The sequence below is a fragment of the Phyllostomus discolor genome, chromosome 2 (assembly GCF_004126475.2).
Source record: "Phyllostomus discolor isolate MPI-MPIP mPhyDis1 chromosome 2, mPhyDis1.pri.v3, whole genome shotgun sequence".
NCBI classification, from domain to species: domain Eukaryota; kingdom Metazoa; phylum Chordata; class Mammalia; order Chiroptera; family Phyllostomidae; genus Phyllostomus; species Phyllostomus discolor.
In genome coordinates, this window is record NC_040904.2 from 191482561 (window position 1) to 191500212 (window position 17652).

A 17652-nucleotide genomic window follows, 5' to 3' on the forward strand; every position below is an offset into this window, starting at 1 on the left:
TATAAATTTTAAATCATTTTACACGCATTACGCTATTTTATGTTCTCAACAATTCTATAAGCTTGGCAAAGCCGATTGTAATATATTCATTTGGTTGATGAACAAATAAGCTTAGAGACAGTGACTTAATGGAGGTTAGGCAGAGGCAAGTGTTGGGAATGAACCCCAGGTCTCCCGACTGCCGCTCTTTTCACTGAATCCCACTGAAGGCTAAATGTCATCGACAGACAGGTTTACTCTCTATGTTGGTAAAAGAAGGATGATCAATAGTAGATGAAACATAGACTTTCTGTAAAAGCTCACTTTGTCCTTCACCATCCTTCAAAACCCATCCCACACGGGAGCATCCCTTACTTCCCCAATTTAATTCTGTCTGGTAAGAAACGTGAGCTAAACCATTTGATCTTTTTTTTTTTTGATATTCAAAATATCAAAATTTATATTTGTTAAAAATTTTTATTGTATATTTCCCATTGCCATTTAACCCCCGTATACCCCACATTCCCACTTCAATCATCACACTGTTGTCCATGGCCATGAGTCCTTTTCCTTTTTGCTCAGTCCCTCCACCTCCTAACCTCGCCCCCTCTACCTGTCATCATGCTTTCTAAGAGTGTCTCTATTTTGCTTGTTAGTTGAGCTTGTTCATTAGATTCCACATATAAGTGGAATCATATGGTGTTTGTCTATCTCTGACACACTTATTTCACTTAGCATAATGTTCTCCAGGTCCATTCATGTTGTCACAAAGGGTAAAATTTTCTTCTATTTTACTGCCAAGCATTATTCCCATTGTGTAAATGTCCCACAGTTGTTTTATCCACTCATCTTACTAATGGACACTTGGGCTACTTCCATATCTTGGCAATATGCTGCAGTGAACTTAGGGGTGCTTATGTTCTTTTGAATTAGTGTTTTGGGTTTCTTTGTATATATTCCAGGAAGTGGGATAGCTGGGTCAAAAGGCAGATCCATTTTTCATTTTTTTGAGGTATTTACATACTGCTTTCCAAAGTGATTGCACCAGTCTGCATTCCCACCAATAGCGCAAAAGGGTTCCCCTTTCTCCACATCCTTTCCAGCATTTGTTGTTTGTTGACTTATTGATGATGGCCATTCTGAAAAGTGTGAGGTGGTATTTCATTGTGGTTTTAATTTGCATCTCTCTGACGATTAGTGACATCGAGCATCTTTTCATATGTCTATTGGCCATCTGTATAACCTCTTTGGAGAAGTGTCTATTCAGGTCTTTTGACCATTTTTAAATTGGATTTATTACTTTTTTGTGGGGGGTGTTGAGTTTTGTAAGTTCTTTATAAATTTTGGATATCAATCCCTGATCAGATGTATTGGTGACTTTGTTCTCCCATTCCTGGGTTGTCCTTTTATTTTGTTGATGTTTTCTTTTGCTGTCCAAAACTTTTTAGTTTAATGTAGTCCCATTTGTTTATTTTTTATTCCCCTTGTCTGGGGAGATACATAGGATAAAATATTGCTATGAGCAATGTCTGAGATTTTACTGCCTATCTATTCTTCTAAGATTTTTATGGTTTTGGGTCCAACATTCAAGTCTTTAATCCATTTTGAATTTATTCTTGTGTGTGGTGTAAGAGGGCAGTGTAGTTTCATTTTTCTGCATGTATCTGTCCAATTTTCCCAACTTCACTTATTGAATAAACTTTCTTTAGCCCATTGTGTGTCTTGCTTCCTCTGTCAAATGTTGGCTATAGAGGTGAGGGTTTATTTCTGGGCTCTCTGTTCTATTCCTTTGATCTGTATGTCTGTTTATATGCCAGTGCATGCTGTTTTGAATAGGCTTTATTATATAGTTTGCTATTAGGCAGAGTGATTCCTCCAATTTTGTTTTTCTTCCTCAGGATGACTGTTGGTAATGTAGGGTCTTCTGTGGTTCCACATACATTTTTGAAATATTTGTTCGAGTTCTGTGAAATATGACACTGGACTCATTTGATCTTGTTACTGCCACAACTCCACAGGGCACTAAAGCTTAACCCTTACGGATCAAAAGAAGTTTTATTATTATAAAACTAAAACAAAAACAAAATCCTATTTATATACTACAACTGTCGGGATTTTCACTTTCAAATGTGTTCAAAATTTCAGCCCTCTTGTTTGATGGATTCTATTTTTTCTCTGTTACTTAAAGGTTTCAAGGTGACAATTAACTAGGGTGGCCCAAAGAGGAAAGCCCTGTGCTAGGAACCTAGGAGGAGGAAGAGTAGTATTCAGGTCTAACATTCCCACTCCGGGTTTTAGCTTTACTCATCGTAGCAGTTGGAGGGGAGTAATGCCGCACCCAACTCTCAAATCGCAGCAAGGATGAGACCCGAAAAGGAAAAGCGACTTGCAAACCTTAGTTCTCACCCTATAAGAAAAGTTATCCTACTTTCATACTTCTGTGCTTTGCTAATATAATATAACTTACTTAGTTTTGAAAATAACAAGGTTCTATACCCAGCAACGTGAAGTTCAAATAACTGCAGCATATTCCGCTGTGCTTTCAAGACTGAAAAACGTAGCCTCCTTCCCCGCTTTCCTCCGGGCCCCAAGGAGGCAGGAGAGGCGTGCCCGCGGTGACGCAATCACCCTGGGCCACTGACGTCACTGCCAGGCGCCGGGTGGCACGTTGGCCGAGCCTTCGGCGGGCTTTCTGCGGAGAAAAATGGCTTTGGCCAGCGATTTCTATTTGCGCTACTATGTGGGGCACAAGGGCAAGTTTGGACACGAGTTTCTGGAGTTCGAGTTCCGGCCGGACGGTGAGCGGAGGAGGAGGGTGGGGCGAGCGGCCCCTGGGGCTGCGGCCACTGCTTCTGGCCGCGTAAATAGGAGCTTGAGAATACAAGGGGCGTGGACTGGTTTGGTGAATAAAAGGAAATCAATCGGTGTAAATTAATTTAGAAAAGCTAATTCTGGCAGATAGTAAAGGTGAATCCATAGCAATTAGCATCCCAGGATCAGGTCACTGGGAGGCCCTTAAAGGACTAGTTTATCGACCTAATAATAGAACATTTTAAAGAATATCCCCAACGTGTAGAAGTCTTCCGGTGGCCAGCAGTCTTCGGACTACCCATTCACCTATTATTCATTCAGACGTTGTACGTAAGGCAGCATAAACGAATGAGACCCTCCCTGAAGGGGGGAGCCCAATATGTAGAAAAATGAGTGTAAGTATCTGTTTTGGATGCTGCAAGTACAGTTCTTTTTAGTATGCATTAAGAATACAAAAGAGGGATGCGGTTAGTTCTGCATGAAGGAGTGGGGAAAGCTTCCTAGAGAAGGTAGGCGACAGTTGAAATGACTCTTGAAATAGGTATTTTCTTAGCTGGGGAGCAGACGTTTCTTTTTTGAATGTATTTTATGTGTTGCGCAACATATGAATACAAAAAGCGAGGATACAGTAATGAAGGAGACTCCTTAATTTCCCACAATGAATTATGTCATGGTGGGTCACACAGTCATGAAACTAAATGTAAATCATTATGGATATTACGTATTAAGTGTTATGTCCATGTTTTGGACAAAGTTCTATGAGACCATGAAGGAAAAATTAGGGGAGGATCACATGTTAGGAAAGGGGAAGAGGATCATACATTTCAGGCAGAACCCAAGGTAAGGACAGCCGTGCAGTTAGAAACTGTAATCGCTTTATTTATTTATTTTTTTTGTTCTCCCTATGTTTCATCTAAACTAGTTAAGGAACCAATTTACATGAATTCTCCAACTGTTCTTTTTTTTTTTTTATGTGATACTGTTTTGAGTACCTTTGCCTGTCAATACTTTCAGCTTTTAGCCGTTAACATAAATTAGGTAGTCTAATATTATCAGGGAACTTTCATGCCAGAACAGTGGTTCTCATCCGTGTGTCTGCCACCACCCCATCCACACACTTCCATCAGTAACAGTGAGTCACAAACGCAGTGATTCCTCGGGGGCTCACTTCATTAGGTTTACCTGTCATTTTAGAGTATCAGGACCACCTTACTTGTGCTCCTGGCTGACTGACTGGAAGAGAAGCATCCATCAAGGAGCACAAAGTCATGATGGATTAAAATTAAATATAAACAAACTGGCTAGCTTTTATCTAGAAGCAGCACATAGTTCATATGCTTCCTAATCACAATTCTAAAATACTAGCATTGCCGTAGTATTATACATACATTAATTTGAAGAAAAATAATTAGAAGAGAACATTTTGAAGTAATGGGGACAGCAGGAGTGTTGAAAGAAGGTAGATCTAGATCTGAACCTTGTGTGACCCTGGGCAAGTTACTTAACTCTGTTTTCTCAACTATGAGTAAGTGGGAGAATAAAACCCTCCTCTTAAGTTCGTGTAAGTGATTAGATTAAATGCTCTGGGCTAATCAGTTCTCACCAATGCAGACATACAACATAAACCTTAAAAGAAATGTTTGCTCCTTTTTCAGATCCCCTGTATAGTTCAGGACATAGTTTAAGAAAATGAGCCTTAAAAATGGCCTTCCGATTATATTGAAGGCATGGAATATTTAAAAATTATATTGGATGTTTAAAAATTATATCAGATGCATGGAGTATTTTAAAAATTGCCTAACTTCAACTGCAGCTGACTTACCAGCAACTAGGATTGGTCTTATGCTAGGTAGGAGGGAAGAAATATTAAAAGTAGTAATATAAAATGGACTTTATCTTCAAAAATGCTTACAATGTCATTTCTTTATTTTTTTTAGCAGTTTTTGCTGTTATAGATTGAATTTTTTTCCACTCCCCACAGGAAAGCTTAGATATGCCAACAACAGCAACTATAAAAATGATGTCATGATCAGAAAAGAGGTAAGTTCTTTTGGAATGTCTCATTTTTTACAGTGACCCACTTTTCTCCTGTCTGTACTGAATTCACAGAAGTACATATAAGGCTGTATTATAAAGAGGAAGCTGATTTATAGATTGAAAAGGGATTCTACTTAAATTAGATATAATTGTAGTATCAATAACAACAGAAGAAATAATCTGAATATAAGCTGTAGTCCCACATTGGACAATATCACTTAATTCATTTTATAATTAATTTGTCTTTTTATTCTATTGACTATTTAAAATGGTATTCATGATTTAAGAATGGTATAAATTTTAAATCAAAGACTTAAAAGTTAGCAATAAGGGAAAGTTCGGATCACTATAGTGTGTGCTTGGATTTGTCTCTGTTCACTTCATAGATGTTTTTTGGTTGTCACTATTAACCACTCAGAGAGATTTGAATCCCATGTTACCGAGACAGGGTTTCACTAGGGGGCTAAGTGATGTGAAGAGGGAGAAATATATATTAAAGGGAAGGACAAGAGAGTGAAGAAAAATCATAAGGTAGATGAGTGATTCTCTCCCATCTTTGGCATCAGAATGAAATTTTTCTGTGATACTCTCATTGAATGTTTGGAGTTTGTAACTCTGTTTAATCATTTTGTTCTGAGGTATGAGAAGGAATAGAGAGGCATTTTAAAACTTTTATTGTAACTTATTTTCAGGCATACGTACACAAGAGTGTGATGGAAGAACTGAAGAGGATTATTGATGACAGCGAAATTACGAAAGAAGATGACGCTTTGTGGCCCCCCCCTGACAGGGTTGGCCGGCAGGTTTGTAATTAGTGATTCCTTAAATGCATACATATTAAAATTGTTAATATCATTGTTAGGTTTTTCTTATTTATTTACAGTGGTTACTCATTGATTCTTTAGTTTTCTATTAGTAGGTATCTGGTAAATACTTTTTTTTCTTGATCCTTATGCTACCTCCTAGTAGTAAAGGAGTTGATGCATAGCTCTAAATTTAGCTCTTTCTGAACAATCTGTTGAAGCCACCCAGCCAAGGTTAGGATGTTTTCACACTGTTGTAGTTTCTATTACATGTTAATTAATTTTATTAGGAATAAATGTAGATATCTGTTAAATCCGAGACTTCAGATTCTCATTGACTGTGTACAATTTACTTCCTCCAAATTTATAACTTTGAAAACTCTTATTTGCATCTCTTGCTCCAGAGATACATTTGATTGGTTTCTTTGTTCAAACCGACCCCTGTCTTTGCCTCTCATATTCCCCTCAGAGTAACTGATTTGTCTTAGAGGGCTTCTGAGAGCTCTGAAGGCTGATTCCCTCAACAGAAAGACAGTGTGATTTCTGAATTGGGCCTTTTGAACTCTGGGAGAAAAGAGATATGACCCTTTGAGAAAGAAACATTTAATTTCATGTTTGTTTGCCCTGAGGATTATACTTTGTAACATCTTCTTTGACTAGCAGAAAATAGGGAGAAAACAGATGTTGACCTTCTGTAGCAGTAACTTAACCCTTCTATTTAAAGGAACATTATTTGTGAAATCAAAGGTAATAGGTAACATTACTTATGCCTTGCAAATGCTTTTAAAAGTAAGTTTTGATCTGTTCAATTTTGTGTACATGTACATATGTACTGAAAAAACTCCGGGAGAATCCAGTATTTTCATCTACCCACTTCATGATGTGGTTGTGTATTTTGCTTATTAGGGAGGATTAGGCATGCTCCTGAAATTGTTTATTGGTCTTTAAGTTAAAGATTTTACTAATGTTTGAGAACTCTAGTTAACTATGAATTTTGTGTGTGCTATAAACTGTGTATAATTAGGTCTTCTGATCAGTCATATATATAAGACTATCTTGAATAGCATCTTTATTTAACCTGAAATGTTAGCCTCTTAATTATTGTTTTTACATTTGCAGGTAAATATAGAGAAAAATTACACAATAAGTATGGCACACTGAGAACATTTACATTATGTTATGTTTATTTTAATAGTTCTTAATTTTAATGTTTTATGAAGTCAAAGTGTATCAGTCTTCCAGTCCAGGATTCAGATACCAACACCATCCCTTACTGGTGGTTGTAAACATAAACAAGTTCTGTCCTGTGCTGTCTGAGTCTTGGGTCTCACAGTTGTAAAAGCAGGCTGATGAAGTCTGTTTGACAAGTGTATTTTAGGGAATTACAGATAATATTTGTAAATTCCCTAGCAGCAGGGCTTGGCACATAGTAGGTATGAAAGTGGTACTATCCCTAATGTTACACATTTTATTTCTGGAGGCTGGTAAAAAGGATAGTGTGTTTTATGTTATTTAAAGTGGCTTATACACATATTATTTTTACAACATTGTGCCTTAGAGTGTGATGCCTTTAGTTTTTACTGATATTATAAGAAATATTTGTGTGTCACTCTTCAGTATGTGATTCATTTTATTAGAATCTTTATGAGATCTCTGGGGAGTAACTTTGGTTAGCCTTGATATTGGGGACTCCTTTGCAGGCGATGGCGTTTTTATTTTTTTGTTTTATAGGCACAGTTTATGTCTAACAGATTAAGGTCCACTGCCCCCTGCCCCGCCCTGCCCCCGCTCCTCTATTACTGTTAGAAAACCTGCAGCTAAAATTGGGACCCCCTGGTAGCAAGGATAGAGATATCTCTGGGGTGGATTTTTATATTAACTACATTTCTCTGTTTTATTTTCTTTAGGAGCTTGAAATTGTAATTGGAGATGAACACATTTCTTTTACTACATCAAAAATAGGTTCTCTTATTGATGTAAATCAGTCCAAGTGAGTATGGTAAAGCATTTTTATTAAGTTGATCAAATTTATTAGAAGAGTTCATTTTAGAGCTCTAGACAGTTTGCTAAGCCTGTTTCATTGGCACCTTGTCAGTTTAGTCTGCAGACGTAGTTCTGATTTTTGTGTCATTAAAGACTTGCTGCCAAAAAAGGTAGCAGTGTGTTTATTGATTCCCAAAAGAAAAAAAATCTGACAACTATGAATAATAATGCCCAAATTTTATTAGCTACTTTTTATAAAAATCTGGGCACTGTCACAAAATTTAAAAGAAATCCGTGCTGGATACCAGCTTCATTAGCCCCGCATCATCATTCTCCTGTTTGGGTTTATCTTCAATTAAGGGAAAAATCCAGCAGAGTGTTAGCTGCGTAGGTCTTCTCAAGTTCTGAGCCCCTGTGGCGCATACCTTTGTCTTTTCCACAAAACCTCTCCACCTCCAGTTATTTCTTTTCACTGTTTCCCTTTAAAATATATCCCCATGGTGTTCTTTTACTGTCACTAAGTTTTAATAACTTGTTCGCTTTACTGGTTTGAATGTAAACTCCATGAGAACGTTGTGTATCTCCAAAATTAGCAGTGTGCTGGCACACAGCAGATGCTTTTTGAGTATTTATTAGAGGAAAGGAGAGAGGAGCGCATGTCTAATAACTATTGGATCTAAAAGGCTGTGTTCATAAAGACAGACCAGATACTTCTAAATTATCAAATTTATTTTCCTACAGTTGGTGAGGACATGGCATTCACAGCCTACTGGGATTATAAATTGGCACAATATTTTTTTTTTTTAAAAAGACTTTATTTATTTATTTTTAGAGAGAGGGGAAAGGAAGGAGAAAGAGAGGGAGTGAAACATCCATGTGTGATTGCCTCTGGCACCTTCCCTACTGGGGCCTGGCCCGCAACCCCCAGCACTTACCTGACTTGGAATCAAACCCGCGACCCTTTGGTTCGCTGGCTGGCTCTCAGCCTACTGAGCTCACCAGCGAGGGCCAGGTACAATGTGTTTTTGAAAGCAATTTGATAATTTGCCTCAAAAGCTATTAATATTTCATTAATCTTCACACTTATTTTCACCATGGTAATTTTTTTCTGAGTATCTATCTGTGGGAATAGTCTCAAATAATGAAAAAGCTTTATTATTTAAAAAGATAGTCATTAAAACCTTACTTATAATTGGAAAAATATCCAAATGTCTAACAAGGAGAGAATTATTAAATTAACTAAGAATTACTTGTGGATTTTTTTTCTTAATATAATAGAAAAACTAATGTTATAAAGGGCCCAGGGAATAATTTTAATTATTAAAGAAAAAATAGAGAAACACCAAAATGTTTATAGTTATTCTGTGAAAAGTGACATTATATAGTATTATGAATATATTTTTTTCTTTCTATCTTTACAATTTTATCTACTTTATACATTTTTGTGATACATAGCTACTTATAAGAAAGTAAACACTTTATATGAGATTAATACTGGTAAAGAAAATTTGTAAATTTTTTTTTCACAGAGAAGATAGAGATGGTAATCATGGACTCCTATAACTTAATTGTTTTAGATTTTTGTTTTGTTTTAGGAATTAATTTATAGAATTATATTATTGCAAAAAAGTAACTTTTACCTTTTTAAATTTCAGGGATCCCGAAGGCCTTCGAGTATTTTACTACTTGGTACAAGACCTGAAATGTTTGGTTTTCAGTCTTATTGGATTACATTTCAAGATTAAACCAATTTAAATTATATGTTTTTGAAGCTGTTTTTATATTTAACTAAGGGATTGGTAAAGGGGGGTTATTTGTCATTTACATTATCAGGATTTTTATGTATGTGAAGCAAACTCATTTTTTTGTATGCAAATTGAAAATAAGAAAATATATAAACAGGCTTAATGGTTATCTTCACTTTTGTCTACGTGGGTTGGACAGTGCCCCCATGCATTAGATTCTGTACATAAAAGCACCTGTTGAAATTTTGCTCCAATAAAACTTACCAAAGCCTGGGTGGAGAGTGCTTTTTTCAGGAGGCAATGTCTCTCATCACTTTAAAGATTATAAAAAATTGTTGGAGGTACATGCTATGGCAGAAATTCTTTCAGGTAGAAATATGTAGCTGGAATAAAGGCAATTATTTCTTTCATACCTGATGGGATTTAGGTTTTTGGTGATTATGGAGGTTGTTTTCAGAAGGTTCTGGATTTTTTACATTTATCACAAATTCCTCAGGGATTATTTACATTGAGATGTTTTTGGTATAAACAGTGATTTCCTGAAGGATGACAAGTAAAGGCAGTACCCCAAGTTAGGCACACTTTTTATTGAGCCTTTATTCCTTATTTCACAAATACATATTTTGTGTATCTTTTGGAACTAAGCGAGCTCTCAGTTTAAAATTACCTAAAATTTAGATTTAAGTGTGTGTGTATCTGTGCTTATATTTGAACCCCTACTGAGCACAGGTTCCACTCATATTTCTCAGTTCCCTTCAACTCTTGATAGACTTGACCTTATTTTTCCTGTTACTCTTCAACCTCAACCCCACTCTTGAAACACGTGCATTCCTGGTGGTATAATCTACTTGCGCCAGGGACCCGTCAGGTGTGACTTTAGGGTGGAAGGATTAGCCTCTGCACTCTTGACTCCTGAGCAGCTGGACAAGAGCAACTCTGAGCAGTAAACTTTGAGATGATGGAATGTCCTGTCTCTGCAGTCCAACAGGGTGGCCACTAGCTACTACATGTGGCCGCTGAGTGCTTCAGATTTATCTACTGTAACTGAGTTGAATAGCCCTATTTAATTAGAAAACATTTTTTTCCAACATCATATTGTAGAAAATTTCAAACAATTGTAAAATGAACATCCATATGCCAATCTAGAGTCTATAATTGACTTTTTTTTTACTGTAATAAGTCTTAAATCATATCCTGTTGATTTTTCACTTAAGGGTAGAATTACTAGTATAATTGGTGCCAATAGACCACTTTTTTCTCGTAATATTTAATTTTGATTTAATTTAGGTAGTCACATGTGGCTTGTGGCTACCTTTTGGACAGTGTAGCTCCAGCACATGGCTTGGTAGCCTGTTTGCCGTGGAGTGCTGTCTGGTCCTTGACATTGCGTGGAAATGCGTTGCCATCCTCACAGATTGCATGGAAAGTCACCTGGTCTCCACTGTGCAAGACTACACTGTCATCACCTTCAGGTCCCTTACTGAAAACAAACATTTCTGTTCAAGTTGTGGACCTTGGTGGATGTGCCATATAAAAATCGTAATTTTCTTTTTTTAAAAATATTTATTTTTAGAGAGGGAAGGGAGGGAGATAGAGAAACATCAATGTGCGGTTGCTGGGGGGTTATGGCCTGCAATCCAGGCATGTACCCTGGCTGGGAATTGAACCTGGGACACTTTGGTTCCCAGCCCGCACTTAATCCACTGAGCTACACCAGCCAAGGCTTAAAATCATAATTTTTTTGCACTTAGATATTAGGAAAAGGAGAAACAGTCGCCCTTGGTACTCCCTGTGGGCCCACAATTTTTGGTTGCTCCTCAAAACAACCTTTAGTCTGGCTCCTGTTGAATAAGATGATCCCCTCAAGACAGCATGGTTGGGGAGAAATAATTCTCACATTAAAAGAATCTTTAAGATACTAACTCTTTGTCCCCATTTGTAACTTCCCTGTAGTGCTGATTTGCTTATGCTTCATCCCCACTGCCTATCAAGTTCTTATATTCAAACAAGATGAGTTATTAGGATAAATGTTTTATATCGTCTCTGATTTCTTATGCTTTGTTTGAGCAGGCTCTTGATTGTAAGCTGCTGGTAGACAATAATCATTAAAAATTAAATTTTGTGCAGCACTAGTTTTATGAGAATTTTTTTTTTTTAGATTTTTATTTCTAGACAGGAGAAGGGAGGGAGAAAGGGAAAGAAACATCAATGTGTGGTTGCCTCTCTTGTGACCCCTACTGGAGACCTGGCCAGCAACCCAGACATGTGCCTTGGCTGGGAATCGAACCAACGACCCCTTGGTTCATAGGCTGGCACTCAATCCACTGAGCCACACCAGCCAGGGCCATGAAAATTAATTTTTATAGCACTCAGGTCAGTGGATACATGTACCTGCCCCCATGTCCCTTAATAACGAGACCACTTGCAATAAACAAACATCTGTTCCAAATGTTAGTTCAGGACCCCATCCCTCTCGCCCTTTCATGGGATAGAGTGTCACTACCTAGCACTAGCACAGTCTTTTCCATGTCATAGGCTCTTTGTAAAAGTTTATTCAACCGGTTGTCTTGTAGTTACTGCCTTCAGATTTGTTTTGTAACTTAGTCTGAGATGTAAGATACTCATTTCTGTTGCTATGGAAACCTTTCAAGTACCAAGAATTTTGTATACATGCCTACTCATACTGCAAGTTGTATATTCGCCCACATTGGCTACGGCTGTGTCATGAGTGTGGCTTAGTGGTGGTCCGGATTGCTCACGTATAGACTGAGTAGAACTCTTCAACCTTGATCAACCTGAAAACAGGAGTTGTGCTGTAAGTTCAATGGCTGATCCAAGTTCAACTGAAGTTGTTTGAAGACTTAGAGAAGCTTCAGGTTCACAGCAAAATGGAGAGATTTACCACAATTTACAAAATTGAGAATGATGCAGAGCATCTTTTGTGGGGAGCTGGTGGATGCTGGTAGCATCCTTTACTTCAGCATAGGACAGGAAGGACAGCATGATGCTGTGAAATGATAAACAACTGGGGTTCGAAGCTGTGGGCAGAAGAAATGAAGGTGTGACTGTAAGTGATGCACTAAGCTTCTAGCTGACAATATTGTCAGGAAAGGATGTGTAAGATGTGTGGTTTCCCAAATGAAAAAAAACTTTGTGGCACAGCAGCCATTAAGTAAATAAGTGAATGCTTTATGTATTTTTTTATGCTTGTATAAGTGTGTTTTGCACAAAAGTGAATTTGGAAGACACAGTATAAGAACATTTAAAATATTCTTTAAATTTATCATCTTTCTGTTTTATTGACAGTGGTTGTGATGGAGTTTGATGCTTCCAGTTTTGTGCATTTAATCAAAGGCCATGCTAGGAGTTTCAGTCTTATCTAAAATTACTACTGTCCTTTCTTTTTTAAAATTTTTTATTGTTCAAGTACAGTTGTCTATCTTTCCCCCCACCCCCACCACCCCTCCCTCCCTCCCCTGATTCCACTTGTCCTTGGTTTTGTCCATGTGGCCTTTATAGTTTTTCCTTAAAACTCTTTACCCTTTTCCTCCTATTATCCCCTCCCACCTCCTCTCTGGTAACTGTCAGTTTGTTCTTAATTTCAATGTCTCTGGTTATATTTTGCTTGCTTGTTTGTTGACTAGATTCCACTTAAAGGTGAAATCATACGATATGCACTGTTGGTGGGATTGCAGACTGGTGCAGCCACTGTGGAAAACTGTGTAATTTCCTCAGAAAACTAAAAATGGAACTGCCTTTGGATTCAGCAATTCCCCTGCTAGGATTATATCCTAAGAACCCAGATACACCAATCCAAAAGAACCTATGCACCCCAATGTTCATAGCAGCACAATTTACAATAGGCAAGTGCTAGAAACAGCCTAAGTGCCCTCAGTAAATGAATGGATCAAAAAGCTATGGTACATTTACACAATGGAATTCTACATAGCAGAAAGAAAGAAGGAGCTCCTACCCTTTGAGACAGCATGGATGGAACTGGAGAGCATTATGCTAAGTGAAATAAGCCAGGTGGTGAAAGACAAATACAATATATGAAGTTACTACTGTTTTGATGCTGGTTGTCTTCTCATCTAGGAAGAAATCTACTTTTTCTAGAAATTATAGCTTAGGAAAACAAACAAACCAAAAATCAACTAGAGCTTGGAGCAGCTACACAACTTGGCTTTTTAGTCATTGATCTCATTCTACCTCACTCTAAAACTACGAAGTATCTAGATTTGGTGATCAGTTCCTCTTCACTGAACCGCCTTGTTAATCAAGTGCATGTGTAGGCGTCGTATCTCCTCCATGTGTGGCACTGATGACAATGAACAAGATGACGTGGTGCTCACCCTGTGAGTTTGTACAGAGGAGACAGTCAACTGTGTACCTGTAAAAAGTGTTCCTCACCTGTGTGGCCCCCATCGTGAGAGCCACCGACCTCTTCAGCTTTAAGGATATAAATTAGAAGAAAGGCTCAACATCACCAATATCTCCAAGGGTAGTAAGAGGTAAATAACCAGATCTCAGGTCACAGTATGTTTTTCTCAGTAGTAAGCAGTATGCTGCTATATGTTTCCCAGCTCCTAAAATGTATTAATTGTATTAATGTAATAATTGCCCACCCCCCATCCTTCCCCCAAACCCTCTTTCAAATGCCTACACTCCAAACCTGACAGGCTAGAGAACCTAACTCAAGTGTCAAGATTTCTGGATTGTAGTACTGCCTTGGGAGAGAAAGGAAAAAAAAAGAGCATTTGCTTATTTCAAGGTCTGCGAAATCCTATGTGAAATGCTAATCTCATTAAATTCTTCCAAGTCTAGGGAGTACTACTCTTATTGAACACATGAGAAAACTGAGGCTTGGAGATTTGGAGTGACCTGTTGAAGTTTTTGTGGCTAGGCAGGATTTAAATCTTGGACTTCCCATAGTCATATTTCACACTTAATGAGAGCCGACTGAGTATTTGCCAGGTCTGCTTATGCTCTTCATGTGATCCACCTCGGTTAATTCCCACCGCATCCTCGGGAGGCAAATATCGCTGCTTTACTGCGGTGAATCTGAGGGTATAGAGGAGTGAGTGACTTGCCTCAAGTTACACATGGAAACTGGGGCTCTCACTTCAAGCCAGAACTTTCTGGTTCCAGAATTCATGCTTTGGGCAAAAGGTTTATTGAAAATCCAGGCCCTTCTAAATTCATATTCTGTGCTCTATGTAGTCAGTCAGACCTGATGATAAACAGGGGTCAAGAACTAGCAATAACACAGGGGTGTCGAACTCATTTTCACTGGGGTCCACATCAGCCTTGAGGTTGCCTTCAAAGGACAGAATGTAATTTTAGGACTGTATAAACGTTAACTACTCCTTAACAGTTAAGTGAGAGCTCAATGCTGCTGCTGGGTGTGCTGAGCCAGATAAAACAAGGTGGAGGGCCGGATTCAGCCCTCAGGCCTGTGTTTGCCACCTGTGCAATAACGTGTCCTTTGGCAAGTCAGTAACCTCTCATGATTGATTTCTTCATTTGTAAAATGGGTGCAGTAAGAAATAGCTGTGGGTCAGCTTTGGGAGGTTTCAGTATGCTTATACACACAGTAGGTCCTCCAACAAATGAGTGTCTGTCTCTGCTACCTTTCCACAATCATTAGTACTTCTCCCTCCTTAACTCCCTGTCTTCAGTCAGCAGAATTATGTGTTTGTTTACCTATTTATGGCATAGAAGGCTGTGGACCTTCTTTCTCTGTCTTGAGATTGATGAAGCCAACCCAGGGTTAAAGAGAGAAGAAAACGCCCAGCAGCGAGTATTCCTGAAGTGCCCAGGCTCTACCCAGAAAACTTTGCTTCCACTATTGAGTGCAATTAGCCCCTGGGAAGTACTGCAGCTGCCTGCTGCACGTGATGACACTTGGACGACTGCAGTGGTGATCCAGAGATTGGGGACTGCACCAGAGGACAGAAGCAGACCCACCGCAGGCTATACCACAGGCATTAGAGCCTAAAATGGGTCCTAGGGGCCAGTACATTCAGTAGACGGCGTCTGCAGTTAGTTTGAAGGAGGGTAAGAGAATGAGGAAGCTGAGAAGTGGGGAGGCCGCCTCAAGCATGATGTGCGGTGATGGCTAGAGGTTGATAAGGGAAGCACAAGCAAAGAAGGTTGTCAGAGCCTGTTGAAATAGGGGTGGCTTTGTTTCTGCATAATTAATACTCCTTCAGTTCTTCACCTCACCCTTCTGCCCCCACACTCCATATTAACCACTGTAACAGGAGTTGAAAAGCAACTTAAACTGGTTCCACAGAACTGTATGTCAGGAGATTGACAAGGCCTGTATGAAATGCAAGCGACTGTCTGGCTCATAGAAACCATTGCAGAAGTGTGTTTTATGTGGTAGGTTGTACAGAGATATTCATGAAGTAAGATTTGTGGACAAAGCTCAAGTATAGGAATAACTCACCAGTATCTCTTCTTAAATGGTCAAATGTGAATATTTTCACACCCAAGTGGTGTACAAATAGAACAACTTTTGTGGAGAGCATTTGGTAGAATGTATCAAAGTTCTTTAATGTATATATCCTTTGCTCTCCTTATTTCATATTTAAAATTTTCCCTAAAAATATTCAAATTTGTTTATAGAAGCAAAACATTGGAAACAACCTAAACATCCCACAGTAGAGGATTGCTAAAATAAATTAGGACATAGCCCATGTGGATAATAATTACATGGCTTTAAAACTGGTATATTTTAGACACATTTTTAAATAAAACCTTTATTAGAAAAAAATAGATAAAAATGTGTGTGAAATGACACCAACACTGATAGTAAATGGGTAAAACATACATTTTGATGATGTATAGATAAAAAACTAGAGAAATACACCAACATTTTTATAGTGGAGTTACAGATGTTTCAGGATAATTTATAAATGCATTTCTCTGCTATAAACATAATGAAAAAAAGAAATAATGTTTTTTCCCAAATAGTAACATACAATAGAAAGTTTCTGACAGGCTATTTAAGAGTTAAAGAACCTAGTCATGATATTTTTTATGTATATCTATATATACTTATTTATACATTTACATTTTAATCATTTGGTTTTACTACTAGTTTCTTTTAGGTATGCTAGGTCTTTTTTTTTTTTATTAAGATATTAGTTCTTGGTTTCTTGAAAGCTGTCTTTCTGGTCCTCAAATGCTGATTTTAAAGGCAGTCCTGCAGGGCACCAAGTAGTTCATTCGTGGAGGTGGAGGAACATGCAGCTCATGACCACCTTTCCATTCCCGTCAACCCCAGCTTTCATCATTCAATTTCCTTTCATTGCTCTGGTCAAGGGGAGGGGCAGACAATTTTGACTTGGAGTACTATTCAGAGACAATTCATTTCTGCCTTCTGTCTTCATGCATCCAAAGCCTCCAGGATTGGAAAGGCCAAGTTCTCCTACTTCATTTTTGGATCATCTTTCTCCGCCTGCATCCCTGCATGGTGCAGATACAGGTATCAGTTGCTATTATTCACTCATGTCTTTGTACCTGAGTACAAAGAAAAGATACTAGAAAAAGTATTTTAGGAATATGGTATTTTATCAATTACAAATGACTAGGCATGAGTATGGGATTGATGGGAAAGCATTCTCGATTGATTGCATCAGAACCCCATTAACTGTGAAGGGACTGTGAAACTCTAGTTCAGCATTCATGGAAAGTTATTTTCTCTGATAATGTGCTATGATTTGTGCTTGATGTTATCAAAATAAAGAAGAGAGATTTGGGGGATTAATCATTTTTAATTTGGACTTAATGATTTGCATGTTATTGATCTTGAAGGATTTTGTAATAGAAAAGACTACTTTATTTAGGAAATTGGAGAAAATGTGAATAGTAAAGCTTAGAGAATTTTGTAAATTAAAATAAAATTTTAAAAGAACATAGTTGCATTTGCAATGTGTTTTTCATATTTTCTGTTTCTTCTATATCATATTACATTGATTAATGTAAGAAGCAAGATACATTTTGAATATTTATTATTTAATAATTTATTTTTATGTTGATATCCATTGATAAATTGCATTTTTATGGATATTACCTAATGATTGCTTTTAGATGTTTTATTTTAACATAGATATCTCTGGCAACATCATACACAGAAAGATTATTTCTAAAATTGTAAGGTACATTTTTGGGATTAAAAATGCAGCTGTTTGGCTCCAACCTGAGATTTTTATTCAGCACATCTTGCAGGGGGCACTGGACTCTGGAATGTTAACCAATCTGCAATGTCAACTCTCTAATAATTCTTT

At 37.7% G+C, this 17652-nt stretch overlaps 1 protein-coding gene across 2 annotated transcripts; it reads left to right on the forward strand.

Annotated features, from left to right (window-relative positions):
* The first annotated feature begins 2603 nt into the window (after positions 1-2603).
* Positions 2604-9998, forward strand: MAGOHB (mago homolog B, exon junction complex subunit). Of its 2 annotated transcripts, none has more exons than XM_028532396.2 (5): positions 2604-2777; positions 4772-4830; positions 5520-5630; positions 7538-7620; positions 9269-9998. In XM_028532396.2, exons 1-5 carry the CDS (start codon positions 2684-2686, stop codon positions 9366-9368), a joined length of 447 nt encoding a protein of 148 aa, XP_028388197.1. In that variant the 5' UTR covers positions 2604-2683; the 3' UTR covers positions 9369-9998. The 2 variants fall into 2 exon arrangements, with proteins under 2 accessions (XP_028388197.1, XP_028388198.1); XM_028532397.2 differs by having other exon boundaries at positions 2620-2777; positions 4728-4830.
* The last annotated feature ends 7654 nt before the right edge of the window (positions 9999-17652 follow it).

Coding starts and splice junctions, on each gene's coding strand:
- MAGOHB (XM_028532396.2), top strand. CDS start 2,684: ATGGCTTTGGCCAGCGATTTCTATTTGCGCTACTATGTGGGGCACAAG. Junction 4,831..5,519: donor ATGTCATGATCAGAAAAGAG/GTAAGTTCTTTT, acceptor ACTTATTTTCAG/GCATACGTACACAAGAGTGT. Junction 7,621..9,268: donor ATTGATGTAAATCAGTCCAA/GTGAGTATGGTA, acceptor TTTAAATTTCAG/GGATCCCGAAGGCCTTCGAG.